Source organism: Synchiropus splendidus, chromosome 4 (assembly GCF_027744825.2).
Source record: "Synchiropus splendidus isolate RoL2022-P1 chromosome 4, RoL_Sspl_1.0, whole genome shotgun sequence".
NCBI classification, from domain to species: Eukaryota; Metazoa; Chordata; class Actinopteri; order Syngnathiformes; family Callionymidae; genus Synchiropus; species Synchiropus splendidus.
The window spans coordinates 10,845,479-10,864,366 of NC_071337.1; the positions used below are offsets into that span (position 1 = coordinate 10,845,479).

Genomic DNA, 18,888 nt, shown 5'->3' on the forward strand with positions numbered 1-18,888 from the left:
AATGTGCAGTTTTGTCACACAGCAAAATGCCACAGATGTTGCAAGCATTGAGGGAACGTGCAATTGCGGCATGCTGACAGCAGGAATGTCAACCAGATTTGTTGCTTGTGCACTGAATCCTCATTTCTCCACCATAAGCCGTCTCCAACGGCGTTTCAGAGACTATGGCAGTACATCCATCCCGGCCTCACAACCACAGACCACGTGTAACCACACCAGCCCAGGACCTCCACATCCAGCAGGTTCACCTCCAAGATCGTCCTCACACAGCTGCTGAAACTGGTTTGCATTGGATCTGTACACAATTCTTGGAAATGTCCCAGTTCTTGCATGGCCAGCATTCTCACCGGACATGTCACCCATTGAGCGTGTTTGGGATGTGCATGACTGGTGTATGAATATCCAGCAACTTCGCACAGCCATTGAAGAGGAGTGGACCAACATTCCACAGGCCACAATTGACAATCTGATGCGAAGAAGATGTGTTGCACAGCATGAGGCAAATGGTGGTCAGACCAGATGCTGACTGGTTCTGAGTCTCCAGACGCCCAATAAAGCAACAATTATTGTGGACAGTCTGAGGCTCACCTGTGCATCACCTGTGATGTCAGATGAGCATCTTGATGTGGCGCCTCTGTGAGGTGGAATGGATCATCGCAGCAAAGCAGAAGTGCTCACTATCACCCAGATTTGTGAACAGTGTTTGAGAGGAATGGTGATATTGTGTATCTGGAATGAATTTTGTGATCTTTAAGTCCATCTCATGACAAATGGGAGCAAAAACAAAAGTTTTGGTTAAGTATATTTGTGGTTGCTGTTGAGGTCTTTCACTCACCGCCCAGATGTGCACATTCCAAACATGCTGTGCTGCGAATTCCTCCCATTCTAACCTTGCCTCTTCTCTCTTTCTTGTCCATCTCCATTCATTTCCAGGATGTTGTGCTGGGACTGTTCTGAATCTCCCTCCCTCCCGCGGCTCCGCCCCTCCCCTCTCCTCACCGCGCCTCCCGCTGAAAGCGCTTGCTTCAGCAGTCTGCCTGGAAGCCGGTGATGCATTCCCACTCGGCCCACAGCGAGTGGGTCCGTGTGCGCCGGGAGGATACGGAGCTTCCTGTCTGAGCTCGATCTGCCGCAGAGGACTCCCCTGCTGCTGCTGCTGGAGGTGAGGGAGGGGAGAGCGGCGCTGACAGATGAAGGACGGCCTGATCTGGATCAGACCGCGAGATGTGCAGCCTCTCTCCGCAAGGACACAGCAGCTCCAGGGACGACCTACCGACACATGTGCAGCTGGATTGTGTCAACAGGAAGTGAGCGTGAGTGACTGTGTTGTCGGGCGACCGGGATCCTGATGCGATCAGAGCGGGCGAGCAGAGTGTGCATCGTGGTGCTGGAGGAGGTGGAGGAGGATGAACCCACCTCTTCACACGGGCCTCTTTGGCCCAAACCGCCCCCTGACCACAGACACCATCAGCCCTCTCCCAGGGCTCAGGAAGACAAGGTAGGTTGGCTTTGCTCGTGACTTCACGTTTAAACCTGAACTCAAGCCTTGATGCTGCTGCATAAAAATACATCCCACTGCAGACACATGTCCTCCACCCAAATATAGCTCCAATATACTGAGGCATATTGCTGAGCTGGAGTCACCGTGAAGCTGCTAGAGGAGGGGAAAGTGCCCACAGTCTGATCCAGGATGCATATTTCCCTGGGAAACGAAACACACCGAGCTTGAATACATACGACAGAAGTCCAGTGTTTATACGTGGGGGCGGTTGTAAACCACTGAAAGGCTCCAGGAGAGTTGCAGGTGACACTTCTGGTTTGAGCACAACCGCTGCTGAAAACATGAACTTGAGAGCGGAGCGCTTCTCATGGCTGTATCAGGGGAGAACCATTTAAATGACTGGACTCTTCCCTGACCGTGTCGTCTGTCGAGCGATAAACTCGCAGGGATCATTACCTGTGGTCGGCTCCAAGTCTCTTGGGCGGATGATCTGGGACCAGAATCACAAGTTTGACATGGGGGCTCCTCACAAAAGTTGGAAAACTTTCATTCCTGATTCCAAAAAGGGAATTATTTTCTCCCGAAAGCTGAAGCCTTCTGGTATTTCCAGGTCCTAATGTTTTGGTCTTATGCTTGTACTGTGAAGACTTTTAGGTTTTAGATGTCTTCAACTCAAAGTGTTGCTCTTGTCTTGTCTTAAACTCTGGAAATTATCGGTTTTGTACTGTACCAATCTCAGCTGTCTAGGTGTCCAGTACTCTGGCCCTTTTCAGATCAACTCAAAGACCCCTGCTCTAAAGTCATGCTCTCAGAAGTTGGTTCTCAGACTTGACATCTAAGAAACTGGTTTCATTTCCGTAACACCTAGACGTCTTTGACCAGTTGTTTTCCATGGCTGCTTAAACATTGTTCTATAATCTAATAGAGATTGTCAGACAAACCCGGGGCCCCTGTGATGTCCAGCATTAAGAACAATTCCTGCTGTCATCTCCATCGTCCTGTGGCAGCTGCTGCTGCATGAACCTGGCACTGATGGAAGGTTTAGTCTGCTAGTCATCGTGGATCTTATCTAATCTGAGAGTTTGTTCAGTTGTCGTCAGGCTAATATGCACAGCACAGAGGGCAACATGCCTCGCCTATTTTTAGAAGGTGGAGTTGTGTATATATAAATGACTGAATGGCATAAATCGAATCTCACCGCCTGCAGCTCAAAGCTGATGACATTCCAGTGAAGGTGGCACCGCCGTCATTTAAAGGAGACGGGATCATTTACCACGCTCATGTTGCAGGTCAAAGGTCGGCCTGACTCATCAGGTCAATATCAAAACATCCTTTAATATGCAGATGAACTTCCCCCATCTTAGGGAAGTTGGAGGATGATGAGCAACACGCAGTCTGGACGGTGAATCTTGTTGAGTCTCAGGGTGATCTTTTCTGGACACGCAACAAAAACGGTGTTCCTCAGAGGTGGGACCTTGGACCACTGTTGTTGAGCACAGTTATGTGCTCCAATGTCTGGCTCTGCCAAATAAAGAACCGTTCCGTTCTACTCTGAGTCTCCTGCAGATGTCACTGAGCAGTTCATCCATTGTAATTGAAGTACTATAGAGCTACTAAATACTGTACATAACGTGACAAATACTTTCAGACTCATTGCAGGCACATCCAAAGTCTGGCTCCGGGGCCATGTGTGGCCCACAACCAAGTTTTATATGGTCTGGAGACCATTATAAAAGGCATTATTTGTGACTTTTCACCATTAAAACTAAGAGCGCGAATTCAATTACACGCCATGGGTGAAAAGAAAACATAAGGAAGTTGTGCTGCTGTGTGGTGAGACATTTTGAACTTAAGATTTGAAATGTGTCCCCGTTCATCCTTCTGTTTTAAACCAAGCCTGCAGTTAACATATAGGACACCGTTTGGCCCCTCAACTCATTACGTATTTGCATGTGTCGATCTACCACGATAAAAGTTATTCTCGTGCTTTTGAATGAAAATGTCTTTTCTTTTTCAATTGGAATTCATTCATTTGTGTTGCCCTTGCAGCAGGCTCCGCCCCACGGTAGTGAAAAACACATTGGTAAACTTCATTCTTCATTTCTGGTGAGGGAGAGTGAAGCTGTCATCTTTCACCGGCGACTTCTCTGCTGCGCTAATCCACACCATATCTGTCTTTGCTCCACAGCCTCCTCTGCTCAGAGCCATTTTCAGCGGCAGTGCCGAAGAAGTTCGTGCTCTTCTGCTCAACAATGAAGATGTCAACCTTCAGGTCGGCCCCTCAGTTTTGAGGCTCAGTCTTGTTTATACCATGCAGCAGTGGGACAGGCTCATCGGATTTCCAGCAGCACGTTAATAATCAGTTGTATTAAATTGTATTATATAGTTTTAATCACTGACAGAAGAGTGCATTTTTGTGCCATTACACCACAAATGTAGGGCAAAACAAGCAGGAAAAGATATGATTCTCCAAAAAAATAATTCTGTCCGTAATTTTAAAGAGAGTTTTTCATTGAAAAGCAAATGCAAGCTATTCAGTGGTATTAAAACACCCTGGGTAAACAGCAGCATGTGAAAGAGCTGATAAACTTAAAACCCGGTTTGTCAGGATAAGAATTTAATTAATTCACACAAATCTGATCCAGTCTTGTATAGGAAGTGTGTTAGCTGCAGTGTAGCAGTGCGGGACTCAATACATGGGAACAGTGTGGCAGATCTATGGAGTCACTGAAGCCCTCACCTGATGCTCTCACACACGCTATTTAGCCCCAAATATTTCTAATTTAGCTTTTGTTTGCGTTTGTGGCGTGTTGTAAATTATGCTGATGTCATCACCCCGATTCTTCCTGGAGTCAGCAACATAAGCTGCAGCCCACGGTGGTCACATGACTTGTGTTTATAGCCCACTCTGCAGAGGCTACGGTGGAGAGGAGCAGATAAATGCATCAGCAAGCTGCAATGGTCAGCGCAGAGAGTGTTTCAGGATGCCTGTCTGTCGCGGTGACGAATCAGATTACTGCAGTTTGGAGTGTTTTCTGTGTGTGTGTGTGTGTGTGTGTGTGTGTGTTTGGGGGGATCGGAGTCTTCTTCAAATTGTCACGCAATAACAGAATAAATCAAAGATGTGTTTACAGGACGAGGAGCAGCGGACTCCGCTTCACGCTGCAGCCCACGTTGGCCATGCTGACATCATTGAGCTGCTCATCCTCTCAGGTACCTTCTGTCCCTCAAGAACATCTTGTTCACGCTCAGTGTTGCCAAAAATGTTTCGTTTTAGATGAAGTGACATCTAGATTGTGCATCAAATGATGTGAATTGATGACAGCAGCATGCAGCAGGGACGTATATAGAGGGGCCCCTAGCACCAGCCCTGTTTGCATATAAGTGAAAAGTGCCCCTCCAAACCCTAAATTCTTGAAGTTTGAAGGTGATTTATTTCAGCGATGAACCAACTCAGCAACAACAATGATATAGTTTGCAATGGATGCCCCTGGCTTGAGCTCCAGCCCCCCAAAATGTCACATGTGCACATGCCCACTAGCGTGACAGCACAACAAAATGTAAACAAATTCACTCAATAATGCAAGATATTGAATACATTTGAGTGTATTCTCAACTGCTCTCTGTAAGAAGGGAGTCTGTGTCCTGTGCCACTTTCAGACCCCGGACACCAGTCATGTGTCAGAGGTGTCCGCGTGCTCCCATTTCTGTGAAGTCACCTGAGCACTCTGGGCGTCGTCAGCAAACACAGCAGCGTGTGATCACTGTTTCCCAGGCGTGTGAAGGCAGAGCGACAGGTGCATTTCAGGGCTATTTAAAAGAGCCACGCCAGACAGGATGATGGGAGTTTTCGCTCCATCTGGCACCATTGGCCAGCAAGGACACCTCCTCTATGGGCCACATGTTCTCTGTTTACATCCTCTGATTTCACCGCTGTCTCTGGCCTCAGCACTGCCACGTTACAGGCTGTTTTCCTGCTCCACTTGTCGACTTCTCTGTCTGTTCCCTGCACACTTTCCTTATGTCAATTTTCACTCTGTTCAAGGAGCCAAAGTTAACGCCAAAGACAATATTTGGATGACTCCGCTGCATCAAGCTGTCGCCTCTTGTAGTGCGGTAACTGTTTACACTACTTGTTTCTGAGTCCAACATTTGCTTCTCATCTGGTTTCACAGTTCACTCTGCTACTTATTTTTCAAAACCCAAAGTTCTATATAGTCACATATTAGACATACAGAAAGAATGAATCATGAAACAATATTCTGAATATTATCAGATGGCATTGCAACATTCATTTATTTAGATTATGCTTGTAGTTTGATCAGAAAATTTAAGTAGTAGCTTGCAACAGGTTTAATCGCTTCAAAGGGGAACAGAAAACTATATTTGAAGTTAAAAAAATAATAATTTTAAATGGCGAATTAGAAGTCTTTCTTTTACCATGTAATAAGTGGCGACCCCTGAAGGGAGAAGCCGAAAGAAAAAGAAGAAGATGAAGACAACATATGGGGTGGAAGAAAATAGGATGTCAAGTAGCAAAAAATAGGAAGATATGTAATATTAATGTTTTTTCCCCCCTAAAAAAATGATGAAATTATCAGAGAAATTAAAAGATTGCTCTGTAGAATAACACATTAAGCTGCTGTACTGTAGGGAAAAGATGTTTTGTAATAATATAAGTTTTTAATTTATGAAAGCATGATGAAGTGGAAATGTTTTTTACATGATATGGTGATGGGGAAAATGCTAACAACATTATATGTACTTTGAAAATTACAACAAAATATTCTGTTAATTCATTTTAAAAATGTATCACCAGGTAAACATTTGTATTAGATATATTAGAAATAAATTAACAATATTAAAATTATACATTTTTTTAATTTATAAAAGCAAGAAGATGACCAAAGAGGATTTATGAAGAGATGGACTTCTTGTTTATATATATTACTGGGGGGGAGTGATCACTTTGTTCATGCCTGCTGTGGGTCCAGGAGTCTGCGCTGATGCTGCTGAAACACGGTGCTGATGTGAACGCTCAGGACAAGAGAAAGGTCACGCCGCTCCACGTAGCAGCAAGCAGCCGCAGCCTGAGACTCACCAAACCATCCACTCCTCCGCCCAGCGACCCTGACGCTGCTGAAGAGGACGGGCCCTCGCCACTTCTGGATGCCACCGACGGCGCGCACTTGTTGGAGGTCTGGTTCTTACATCAGACTTTCCCACTCAGATTGTGTAAAGGAGCTTATTCTGACCTCGCAGATGGTCCAGCTGCTTCTGTGCAAAGGAGCAGATGTCAATGCAGAGGACGAGGACCAAATCAGAGCCATCCACTGGGCAACCTGTCTGGGTAACAGAGATTTTTTTTTTCCCAAAAAGGTCAAATTTCTTTTTGGATGAGGTCGAAAGACTCTCACCTGTTGTTAAATCCCGGAGTAAAGTGCATTGTTGTGGCAGTGAGTCCATCCATGGCTACTCCTTCAGGTCACCTTGATATTTTCGAGTTGTTGGTGGCAAACGGCGCAGACATCGACTGCGTGGACGCCATGGACAACACTCTCCTCCACCTCGCCGCCTACAACGGGGTCATGTCCGCCGTCTGCTACCTGCTGCAGCTTGGGGTCTCGGTACGTGTCCCGACACCTCCTGCCATCGCTGGTTTCTTTACTTGTTTGGCCCCTGCTGTGTGCAGGTGAACTCCAGTAACATCTATGGAAACACTCCGCTCCATCTGGCGTGTTTGAAAGGACACAACCTGGTGGTCTCTGCCCTGGTTGAGTGTGGCGCTCAAGTTAACCAGGTGTGTGGCTGAAGAGTCTTTATCGGGATGATGCAGTCGGGGGAGTGACATAGCAGCAGCAGTGTAATAACTGAACAGCCATCTCACCTAGATGCTAAAAGCAAAACAACAAATCTAGCAAAACCTTAAACTTGGTCAATGATAGCCAGCTAGAGTTTATGTTTCTTTAATAATACAGATTCTATGTAAAGGGAAAGCTTCAAAATTGTACTGGAAAATGATCTTAAATACTACACAATATCACGAGAACATCTGGACTGGATTTGAAGTTGAAGTACACATGCATTTTAGAAAAAAAGGTGAAATACACCAATGGTATTATACTTTTTAGCGCAATGCTTACAAGAATGTTTTCAGAATTTAGGTCCAAAATGTAGAATATGTAATATATATAGGCATATATTATTATAGTTAGTGTTATGTAGTAGAGCAAAATGATAAGAGGAGGGTTGGAGTTATTAATATTTTTTGTGTTTAATGAATATATTTATTGTCTGTAAGAAAAAAATAACAAGAAAATGTGGATTGGAAAGAGGCACAGGAGTAAAAATATATAGTGTTTCTGTGAGATCTGAAGAATGTGTCTGTATTTAGGATTTCTTTGTATTTGAATCACGTGGTTCGATTTACGACACCATGTTAATGGTCTTGACTTACCATATTGAAGTCCAGTTTCTGCCTCTGAATCCCAAATGTGTTGCTCAATGCTCTGCTTCTGTCCTCAGGTGAACAACAGAGGGTTTTCAGCCCTTCACTACGCCTCCTCCTCCTGTCAGGGCGAGCTGTGTCAGAAAATACTGTTGGTCAACGGAGCCTGTCTGAGCCTGCAGGTACACTGATGCAACTCAAAACATGTGGACTAAACATGTGTTTACGCTTGAAATATCTCACCACACACGTAAAAGCTTTCCATTGTAGCTACCAACTTGCACCATCAATAGAATATTTTTCCAGAATTCTGCTGCACTTATTTGATTTTGCCAGGTCATTATTAAGTTTTAGATTAAAAAGCTTTCCTGACGTCCTGTCCAGACCCAGAGTGGAAAGACCCCTCTGCACTCGGCTGTAGCAAACGGCAGTCTGTCCTGCACCAGGACCCTCATCCGAAGTGGTAGGAGACGAGACTCAGCGCCGCATGAATCCATATTCTGGCCTTGAAACAAAACCAAACCTGGTCTGTGCAGGAGCTGCGATCGAGAGCGAGGACAACAGTGGGAACAGTGCTCTGCACTTGGCTGCCCTCTACGGCCACAACCTCATCATCACAGCTCTTCTCCAGCATGGGGCCGATGTGCTGAAGTCAGTCACTGTTTGATGATGTCTTGAACTTGAACTTGACTGTCTTGAAACCAAAGTTTGATGCTACTTTTTTTATTCTTATTCTTAGTTACACGAAAAAGCAATTCAAATTTCCAATGCAAAGACAGTGTTGTAGCTTTCTTAATAATATTAAACAGATTAAATATTACAATTAGAAACACTTTTGATGTTTTTCGGCCCCTCAATTGTTTGATTATGTATTATATTATTATATGATAATTACATTATTATTATATTATTATTATATATAATATATATTATTGTTGTTGTTGTTGTTATTATTATTGTTTAATAATACCATCTGCCAGTCCCATAATGATTAATATTTAATGTGACATTTGACACTACCTTCAATAGTGAACCCATCTGGAATATAAAAAAAAAGAAAGAAATGTTTCAGAAGGCGATTCTTGGTCTGAAAAAGCTTAAGATTCACCAGAGAGAGAGAGATGAATTTTTCAAAAATATTTTTGGTGTCTCTTCTGTACCAACAAACGAAGAAGGAAGAAATGAATATTAGATGTGAAAGAAACCAACGTTCTGTGTTGAGATGCAGTGAAGCTTTTGCTGCTGCCTATTTCACTTTGAAACACTGCACCTGCTCCTGTGAAGCATAATCATCATGTTCCAATGAATTTTCCTGCTCTGGCGTTGCTCCTCTCAGACGCGGCGTTCACGGTCTCCTCCCCATTCACCTGGCCGCTCTCAGCAGCCACCTGGAGTGCTGTGACAAGCTCCTCCTCTCAGGTGAACTGACTGCTCGTCCTCACGTGGAGACCTTCGACTGATGCTGTTGGTTTGTGTAGGTTTCGATGCCGACACCTCTGACCACTATGGGAGGACGTGTCTGCACGCAGCAGCTGCTGGAGGGTGAGCTGCTCCTGCCCCTGTGCTTTGGCTCTGATTCCTCAGCCTCTGTCTCCACAGAAACCTGGACTGTTTGGAAATGCTCCTGAACGTTGGAGGGGACCTGAACCGAAGGGACAAGTTTGGAAGGTGAGCGAGCGAAGGAGGGGATGGAGTTGAGTCTTGGGACCTGACGTCCTCATCTCTCACAGGAACCCTCTTCACTATGCAGCGGCACACAGTCACTTCCAGTGTATGTTTGCGCTGGTGGTCTCCGGGGCCAACGTCAATGAGCGTGACGGGAAGGGCTGCAGCCCTCTGATGTACGCAGCTGCTGCCACCAGCTCTGACCCTCAGTGAGTCCTGTCAGCGACATGGTCCGGCAGCCAGTCCACCGTGTCTCACTGGTGTTCTGTTGGCAGATGTCTGGATTATCTGCTGAGTAATGACGCTGACCTCAAGATTCAGGACAACCAGGGTTACGGCGCACTGCACTATGCAACAGCCAGCGGCCGAACACTGACCCTGCTGCATGTAGGTATCACTGCGGCGTGAGTCAAAGTGAGAAACACAGACTCACATAAACAGGGTGTGTTGACCAGGGAAATCACATTTCCATGTTATATAGAGGGGCAGTTCTGAGTTGTCAAGGGGGAAATTTATGGTAAAACTAATAATGGAAGATGGGTAAGAAGTATTATTAGCAGTTGAAGTAGTACTGCATTATTACAAATAACAATACATTTATTATTATGCCTACTTGTATCATTCTACATATGAATATATGGCACTTTATTCATGTCTTATTTTGAGAGTTGATCTTATAATTTCTTTTTTTTAAGTTTTGAATGTAACATAGTGAGCTGACAGAAACACTTCCTATGATCAGGTTTGTAGTTCTTCTCTTATGAGGGCTGCGTACATACAGTCAGTGTCCAGCAGGGGGCACCTTGGTTGCACTTTGCCTTGGTCTGATCCAGACACACTAGTCCAGAATGAGGTTTGTAGGTTTGAGAGACGAGGAAGAAGAGGACAGGGTGAGATGGAGGAGGATGATCCACTGTGGCCACCCCTGAAGGGAGAAGCTGAAAGAGAGAGACGAAGAAGAAAACAATAAGAAAAAAAGAATCAAACTAGGGACTGAAAAGAGTATAAAATAAAGTGGTATTTACATCTGTCTGTATGGGAATTTAAAGCCAACAGGCATCTTGCCGCTTGATCAGTTTTAGATTTTCCTCTGACCTCCTAAGGGCCAGACCAAGGGCTGCACGTGGCCCCCGGGCCGCTGATGTTCACTCCCTGCCAATGAAGACATTTCTCTCTCAGTTGATAGAGACTTCAGGACCGGACGTGCTGAGCCACTTTTTCCGCAGTGCACCATTCAGCCTGCTCCATCTGGCGGTGAGTTCAATGACCTCTTATTGATCAGGTCAGAGCTCAGCCAGTCATGTGACCTTGTCCAGGCTCACCACGGACACAGAGACTCCCTCGAGGTCCTCCTAACCTTCCTGCAGCAGGTGGACGTATGCAGCGCGGCGGGCCGCACGGCTCTGACGCTGGCCGCCAGCTCAGGTCACCAGGACTGTGTCTCTCTCCTGCTGGTGCACGGCGCCTCCCCTCTGCTCCAGGATGGCGCCGGCAGGACAGCGATGCACGCTGCAGGTAAACCCGTCTGCTGATGAATGGTTTGAGTTTGTCGGGGAAAGTGAAGATTCAGCAGTTTGGGATTTCGGTTTCAGCGGCGAACGGTCACCTCCAGTGCCTGAGTCTGCTCCTGAAGAGCAGCGGCGGAGCTGCAGACCTGCAGGACGCCCACGGAGAGTGAGTTCTTCTTCACCACTCCTCCACTGTCAGACCAGCGGACCAGGTTTATTATAGCAGCCTCAGCCAGTCAGAGTGGTGACAGTATATCAGGGCGTGCATGTGACGGCGTATATGACTGAACACTACCCTTGTGACCTTGTGACCCCACGAGGTAAAGCATCAGTTTGAGGATGAAGACTTCAAAATAACTGGGTCTGGTTTAAAGTCCTAGTTAAGCTTAGCCATGTCTTACCGTGAGAGGCCTGGAACAGCACGCTACTGCCACCTACTGTCCGATTGAGCTCAGTGCAGTTAGTGATTCCTGCATTGCATAGCAATGTTGGGCAATAATATGGTGTCAAATATGAATACATTTAAGTAACTGTGAATGGAAATAAGCAGCTTGGTGGAGGTCTGCGCTCTCTTGAGTGCTTCTCCAGTTATTGGTGGGAATGACCTGTATAGTCTTATGGTGCGACTGAACACATGAGGTTGGTCAACCATCAGGTTTTTTATTTGTATTTTCACACCATAGACCATACTATAGCTGCTCCAGCAGGGCAGCAGGCAATGGGCAGATTCAGAGCTCGACAGATGGCGCTCTCGGTTTAATAATAAAAATGATAATAACCACATATTATTATTTACAATTATGAGTAAACGCTGAGTTGTTATTATCATTACTATGCATTTGGCTTTCCAGATGTATTTCTCTCTTGTCACTGTCAGTCTCTCTTTACAAACCTTCTCCTGCTGAAGTGGGTCTCATTTGATTCAGTTTCTTTTTTCTCTTGTAGATTAATTAATTTATATTTAATTTTCGATATTTTTGCCACAGTAAAGTTAAACTTTTTCATGTAACAATTTGAGGAGGCCTCTGTCTGTTTCCATCTAATTCAGTTTTTCATGTTTGGATTTTCCAACCTTTTCTTGTGAATTTCTGTGATTCATGTGATACCAGAACTGTGACTAATGTGCGCAGGACGCCCCTGATGTTGGCCGTGTTGAACCAACACTGTGACTGTGTCGACCTCCTCCTCAGTAAAGGAGCCAGAGTGGACGTCCCAGACTGGCAGGGGCGGACGGCGCTGCACCGAGCTGTGAGACATCATCACACACCTGTGTATGACCAAGCCTTGCTCTCATTGTTACGGTGTCTTCTCAGGCGGTGATCGGGCGCGAGGCAGCTGTGGTCTCCCTGCTTCAGTTCGGAGCGAGTGTCTGCACCAGGGACGACCAGGGTCACACGCCTCTTCACCTGGCTTCTTCTTTTGGCCGAGGGGCAGCTCTGAGGGTCATGCTGCAGGCCACTAGCGCCTCCCACGTCCACTCCCACATGACCGACAGGAGGGGCTACACACCCTTGCACTGGGCCGCCTACAATGGTACTTTGAACCCTCCGTCGAACTCATACTTCTAGATGTTATTCATCTAGAAGTGTGTTGTTTTCTGCAGGTCACATGGCCTGTGTGAAGATGCTGCTGAAGCACAAAGTCTGCTGGAAGGGAAACTCCTTCAGCCCGCTGCTCTGTGCTGTGTGAGTTCACACCTGCTCACACGTCGCCTCTTGAGATCATTATTTAATCCAAGGTTCCGTCTGGATCCACAAGTATTTTGAAAAATGCATCACTTTGTTAAGAATATTTTTTCTTTTTTTACTCTGTGTTGCGCAAGAAACACTGCCACCTGCTGTCCAAATCAGGTCATTTGAAATGTTGTAGTCTGCATCACAAAAATCTGAATCAGAATCAGATTTATTGCCATGGTCAGTGGGGATCGAACTAGAACTAGGAAAACGTGCGGTCAAAATAAAATAAAATAAAATAAATGAGAGATTTGAGTCAGTGACATTGAGAATAAATGACAGTAACAACATGCATCTTCCCAGAGCCAACAACCACAAGGCAGTGGCGGAGATGTTGATCACCTCTCTCGGTAAAAGGACGGTGAACTCAGTCGACTCCAGAGGAAGGTGAGACTCATTCCTCACTAAACGCGAGCGGCACGTTCTGAAGCCTCCACACTCTGACGCAGGAGTCCTCTGCACGCTGCTGCTTTCTCCAATCACGTGGAGTGTGTTTCCCTGCTGCTGACCCACGGTGCCAGGGTCGACGCGGCGGACCGGCCGACTGGCCGCACGCCGCTGATGATGGCTGCACACCTGGGACACACAGACGCCGTGGGTCAGTAGGACGGGTCGCTCTCCTCCTCCACAGTCATGGTAGCGCTTCATTGGTTGCAGGGCTGCTGGTGAGCAGAGCTGATCTGAGCGTGCAGGACGTCGACGGCAACACAGCCTTGCATCTGGCCTGCAGCCAGGTAGAGTCGACGCTGAGGTGACCCAACACAGCTTCATGGACTCTCGTTTGTTCCATTCAGGGCTATGAACAAGTGGCCTTGTTGATTCTGAAGAGCAGCGATGAGAACGTCACTCGCCTCAAAAACTCCTCCCATCACACGTATGTAGTCGTCCCACATCACCAGCGCCACCTGAGAAGATCTGACCTCTGACCTCTCTGTCTGCAGAGCTCTGAATGTTGCAGCCAGGAACGGTTTGGCCGCCGTGGTCCGGATTCTCGGAGCTACAGTGGAGCAGGACACGTAGCTTTTCCTGGTGGACTCAACCCTGATTACCATGTAATCTCCGTCTTCTGGAGGTTCTACTCCAGCGCTGGTGGAGGACCTGTGCCTCGGACACGTCCTCGCAGCAACACTGTGAACAATGGCTGTCTCCGATTCAGAAGCCTCTCTGCTGCTCCTTGTCTCAGCGCCACGCGCTGCACACTCCAGTCCCAGTCCTGGAGGCCGGGTCGCTCCAGCAGCTCTGACTGGGTCACAGTCAAACTGCGGAGCCGTCCACACTTGAAAACCCATGTCTCTTGTTTCCTTTAACCGGCCTCTTGATATGATGGGGATCTGTTCTCTCTCTTTATACTTTAAACAAACGGCATCATGTACTTTTTTCCTTTTATATTTTTCAGCACAGATCACAGTTTAGCTGGAAATGTTTAACTTATATTTTCCTCCAAAATGATCAATCATCATGTCGAAATGTTTTATGTTGCCTTTCTACTGTTTCCACTTTAATCCTAATTTTTAAGACATTTTATTAGTTTATAATTCATGCATTTCAAATTTAAGATTTTATCTATTTTTATAGTGATAATATAGTAATAAGTGATGATATATATATATATATCTCAAGTTTCAGAACCTTGTTCACAAAGTACTTTATTGTGCATTATCAATAGTTTCAATTTTTCTAATTTATCAGATTACTGCTATTAAGACAGTAATCCCTCACTACATACTTTTCTTTACATTGTGTCACTAGAATCTATAGCAAGATCACAGCATTATATTTTGGCTTTCTTTATTTTAAAATGATGTAAATAAAGATAAAATTATAAATCATGTTGTAATGGAAACACGACTGCATTTATTTAATATTTAAAACTGGGATTTCATTCAATCTGTTTAATAATGTTTTGCTCACACAATGTCAAGCTTGCTGTATGGTGGTAGATTTGCTGACTCGTGTTTTCCAGGCTCAGATAGAAACACTTTGCCATCGAAGGTTGTACGAACAAAAGTGTGCATGTGAGCGGTGTGTTTCATTTTGACAGGTCAGCAGTTTTAATACTTTTATTGGAACGTCCAGCATGTCTGAGGCTCGTTCAAGGCACAAGGTTGGTTCCAGTTGGCATAAACCTGATGCATCAGCAACAATTTCTTACATTCGAGTCTGACAACCGCTGGACATTTGCAGTTCACAGTTCTTGTGATCAAGATTTTGTATCGACTTCAAGGTGAAGGTTCATTATTAAACTCTGACTCAAAGACTGTTGATGTCTCACTCTGACTGAGCTTCTGTGTCTCACTCTGAGACACAAAGTTTGAAGGCGGGTGAGTTACACTGGTGTTTCCTCTACTCTTCAGCCGTCGTCCTGACCGTCCCGGTCCAGGTGATACAGGCGTCCGTACAGGCAGGCGGTGACCAGACCGGCCGACATGTTGCCGTGTCTCATGGTCACGCCGCCTTCTGCTGTCCGCTCCAGGTTCTCGGGCTGCTCCAGAACCATCCTGCTAGCCAGAACCGAGGGAAACACGTGTTTGGTCCCAAAGTGTCCTGCTAACACAAAGTCCACCCGGGTGTCAGCCCGGTCCACTTCCTGCCCACAGGAGCTGGGGTCGGACCCGGCACAGCGCACGACAGCACACACCTGCCAGTGAGGAAGCAGCCAAAATATTATGAGAAGCTTTGTGATATCTTCCATTCTTCCTTTTGTACCTTGGTTCTCGACCACAATCCGTTCCAGACGGCTGTTCGAAAAGCGACTTGTTCGAAATCTGAATCGATTTTTTCCATTACAATGAATGGAAAAAGCAATAATGCGTTGCAAGCCTTAAAACAGTCTTTTGTAGGAGTGAATGTAGAGTGTCTGCTGCAGGTGCGCTGTTCCTCTATGTGTGTGGCCGCTGCATGTGGGAGGGGTTGCTGAGTGAGTGACGTCTCTCCAGAAGTGAAGAGGTGCCCGGTGCGTGTCCAGCTCTGAATGTGCGCTTCTGTGCAGTTTGGCTGTGACAAAGTCATAAACCAAGTCACGCTCTGTCCCAGACTCGCCTCATCCCTGTCAGAGCTCCAGCCCACAACAGGACATCAAACCCTGGAGTGAGCGCTCCAGCACCTCCCCTGTGACACTCTACCACGGTCCAGTGTGGAGACAGGAAAGGTTTAACACCTCAATATGAAGAAAAAACAGTCAGTAAATGTAGCTAATGGGACACGTCTGCATACAGAGGCTGCGTTATACACAAAAACAAAGCGCGTCATGGGTCAGATGATCGGTCCGCGCACGTTATGTTTTTTCCAGCTTTTTTCGGGGGCGTTCGAGTTCTGGATTTTCGCTCGAAATCCGAAGCAAAAAAATCTCGAAATTTTTGTCCGAACTCCGATTTGTTCGGATTCCGGGACGTTCGAAAACCGAGGTACCCCTGTATCATTTTAATGACTAATTTTTATTCACACTTATTGGTTTAAGACAGACACAGACTCACTCACCTGGACGGCGTATCTGCCGTTGACTGTGTGCGTTCCCGCGAAGACACCCAACGCATATAGCTCTCGACCGCCCTCTTGTGGCGATAGCGTGTACTGCAAGTGGCAGCAGAAGGCGCCGTCACAGACGCCGAGTTCTCCCTGCAGGTCACTGAGTAGCACGAACTTAAACGGGTCGTGCATCATGGTGGAGGTGAAGGACGGCGGTGAGGCGGGGCAGCCGTCTCTGCGACAGTAGCCAGGGGCCGGACTCGAGTAAATCTCTGAGGTGTTTTGCCCGAGTGGTTCCAGAACCGGCACCGAGGCCACCAGCAGCTTCCCTTCCTCGGGGTCCCCGAGCCGAGCGTGGTGGTAGACGGCGCCGGACGGCCAGTAGATGCCACTTCCTGTCATGAGGAGCGCATCACTCCGGATGTTGGGTGAGAGCAGAGTGATGTTGCTTCCGAGGCTGAACGCTCGCTGGAACTGGATCAGGTCCAGGAGAGGAAGCTGGTTCATCCAGGCGGCAGGGAAGATCAGCTGACGGACGCCCTGCAGGGGGCGCCAGAGTCAGGTCATCGAACACACACACACACACACACCGACGACTCTCTCACCTGCTCCAGCAACGTTAACGTGGGCTGGTCGAACAGGATGTCGAAACACGTGATGAGGCCAAATTTCCCCGCAAACGGCGTTTCAAAAGTGACGACCTCGGGCCGCGGCGGCGCATCGAAGGCCGCCTCAAAGTAAAGGTTGTTCTTATGGTAGCGAGCGACTAAGACGCCCTCAGAACTGCGTGAGAAAGAGAGGCAGGGAACTAACATCATTGGAGTCACACTAGTTTTGACTGTGTACCTGAAGACCACATTCGTGTTGAACTGCCAGTGGCCATCGGGAGGACAGGGAGCGGAGGGGTCAGACGGCAGAGGGCACGGCTGTACATCGGCCATGTTGGCCACCAGGTAGATGCCGTTCCGTCGAGCCATGCAGCTCAACCTCTGCAGCACCTGTGACGAACACCAGCGTGACCTCACTTCGAGCCAAGCTCCAATCACAAGCTCTCATCTTGAGGTCACATCACCTCAGTGCCGTCGTGTCTCCCGGGCTCCGTGCACGGGTTCCAGGTTTCCTGCTGAGGGTCAGGAATGCTTTCCAGGTAGCTGGAGATGGACGAGCGGCTGAAGTTGAAGCCCTGCAGACCGTCCTCTGGGAACACCAGGATCTGTGCTCCCTGGGAGAGACACACACTCATGTTCAGCCCACTCCTCACTTCCTGCAGCAACACAACATCACGCTTCGGATCTTCTAAGAGGAGAGTGGGGTTCACCGTTAACACTTCTGTAAACTTTAACTGCAGACGTTAACCATATCAAGTTTTTGATGGGGCCAGAATGGGGCCAACTTACATTGGCATTAAAGAAAAATGGCAGAAAAAAAGAAAATACGAATTGGCTGAAACATTTTTGTATTGAGGTAGAAAACTAGAATGGTATTAAAATTAAAAATAAGAATATATTTCTATATTTATTTTGTCAGCCAATATTCTTTTTTTTTTCAATGCCAATGTAAGCTGGCCCCATTCTTGCCCCACAGTTTTAAAAAAAATTCTAAACATGACCTATTGAATATATTGAATTCACTGTTAAAGCCATGGACCTGCTGGGCCGCCAGAGCCGCCTGCTCCTCGTACAGATCCAGGTTCTTCTTCACGTGCTGGAGAGCAGCCAGGCGGGAGGACGCGAGCCAAGGCTGCGGGTTCAATACCGGGTGGTGCTCGTACACCGCCGCCGTGTACGTGGACCCAAGAGAGGCTTCTGTTTGACTCCACGACAGAGTCAAAGCAGCGAAAAACAGAGCGCGCAGAAACATGGTTTCGTCCCGGAAAGCTGGAGCGCTGACTAAACACTATCACCAGGGAGGTCAGAGGTTAACGTGGGAAAGTGTCGCTGTACATGCGTCGCAGCGAGGCTCCATATATAAACGGGTTACCATTATTTGTTTACTAGAGTTACATTTAGACACCTACGTGAGGTCGCAACGAAGATAATCGTCCTGGTCTCTGCATGTAAACAATGATCTTATTTTGAAAGGCGGAAATGGGACTACGTCGTACGCGGAAGCGATGATTTCTGTTCTTTTACGCCCCAAAAGTGACAAAAACGTGTACTTTCAAACAATACAGGGAATTAATATAATTGCAAACAAAAAGCACGCACTGACTGAGACGTCACATCTGTAAATCGTCTCTACCACATTTGTGGTATACATGTTTTATCTTCTAAATTCCTGATCATAGAATGGCACCAATTATTATTTTTTTATTTTTTTAATTAAAGAAAAAGAAGAAAAACAATTTGGTCTTCTTTGAGAAAACAAAAAAGAGAATAATTTTAAGACAAATCTTTTTATGAGCTGTATTTTTAAAGCATGAAATTGTTTTCAAATTATCATTGCTGAGAGCAGGTAAATAATTTATATGTAATAATTTAATTTCTGTTTATCGGTTCGCGTTTGTTATATAGACTGACATTACGCTGGCCACCCAGACTCTTATTTTGAAAAGTAAAAAACAGGATG

The 18,888-nt window shown here is 46.5% G+C and overlaps 2 protein-coding genes across 7 annotated transcripts; one reads left to right on the forward strand and one right to left on the reverse strand.

Annotated features, from left to right (window-relative positions):
• Nucleotides 1-1,029: 1,029 nt before the first annotated feature.
• LOC128756959 (serine/threonine-protein phosphatase 6 regulatory ankyrin repeat subunit A) lies at nucleotides 1,030-15,099 on the forward strand. 2 transcript variants are annotated; one of them, XM_053861859.1, is made up of 28 exons: nucleotides 1,030-1,498; nucleotides 3,551-3,607; nucleotides 3,690-3,773; nucleotides 4,636-4,714; nucleotides 5,547-5,617; nucleotides 6,496-6,699; nucleotides 6,764-6,851; nucleotides 6,986-7,128; nucleotides 7,194-7,301; nucleotides 8,027-8,131; nucleotides 8,334-8,412; nucleotides 8,486-8,600; nucleotides 9,286-9,368; nucleotides 9,428-9,491; nucleotides 9,549-9,617; nucleotides 9,680-9,823; nucleotides 9,890-10,001; nucleotides 10,794-10,868; nucleotides 10,931-11,129; nucleotides 11,207-11,288; nucleotides 12,253-12,370; nucleotides 12,436-12,655; nucleotides 12,726-12,807; nucleotides 13,159-13,242; nucleotides 13,305-13,453; nucleotides 13,513-13,589; nucleotides 13,650-13,729; nucleotides 13,797-15,099. In XM_053861859.1, the coding sequence occupies exons 1-28, from the start codon at nucleotides 1,349-1,351 to the stop codon at nucleotides 13,873-13,875; spliced, it is 3,000 nt and encodes a 999-aa protein (XP_053717834.1). In that variant the 5' UTR covers nucleotides 1,030-1,348; the 3' UTR covers nucleotides 13,876-15,099. The 2 variants fall into 2 exon arrangements, with proteins under 2 accessions (XP_053717834.1, XP_053717835.1); XM_053861860.1 differs by lacking the exon at nucleotides 3,551-3,607.
• btd (biotinidase) lies at nucleotides 14,721-18,387 on the reverse strand. 5 transcript variants are annotated; one of them, XM_053861870.1, is made up of 6 exons: nucleotides 17,968-18,380; nucleotides 17,393-17,542; nucleotides 17,167-17,318; nucleotides 16,926-17,103; nucleotides 16,333-16,860; nucleotides 15,056-15,493 (listed from the first exon to the last, which is right to left on the reverse strand). In XM_053861870.1, exons 1-6 carry the CDS (start codon nucleotides 18,178-18,180, stop codon nucleotides 15,206-15,208), a joined length of 1,509 nt encoding a protein of 502 aa, XP_053717845.1. In that variant the 5' UTR covers nucleotides 18,181-18,380; the 3' UTR covers nucleotides 15,056-15,205. The 5 variants fall into 5 exon arrangements, with proteins under 5 accessions (XP_053717843.1, XP_053717845.1, XP_053717846.1 ...); XM_053861868.1 differs by having other exon boundaries at nucleotides 14,721-15,353; nucleotides 16,926-17,318; XM_053861871.1 differs by having other exon boundaries at nucleotides 16,926-17,318; nucleotides 18,338-18,387.
• Between the last annotated feature and the right edge of the window lie 501 nt (nucleotides 18,388-18,888).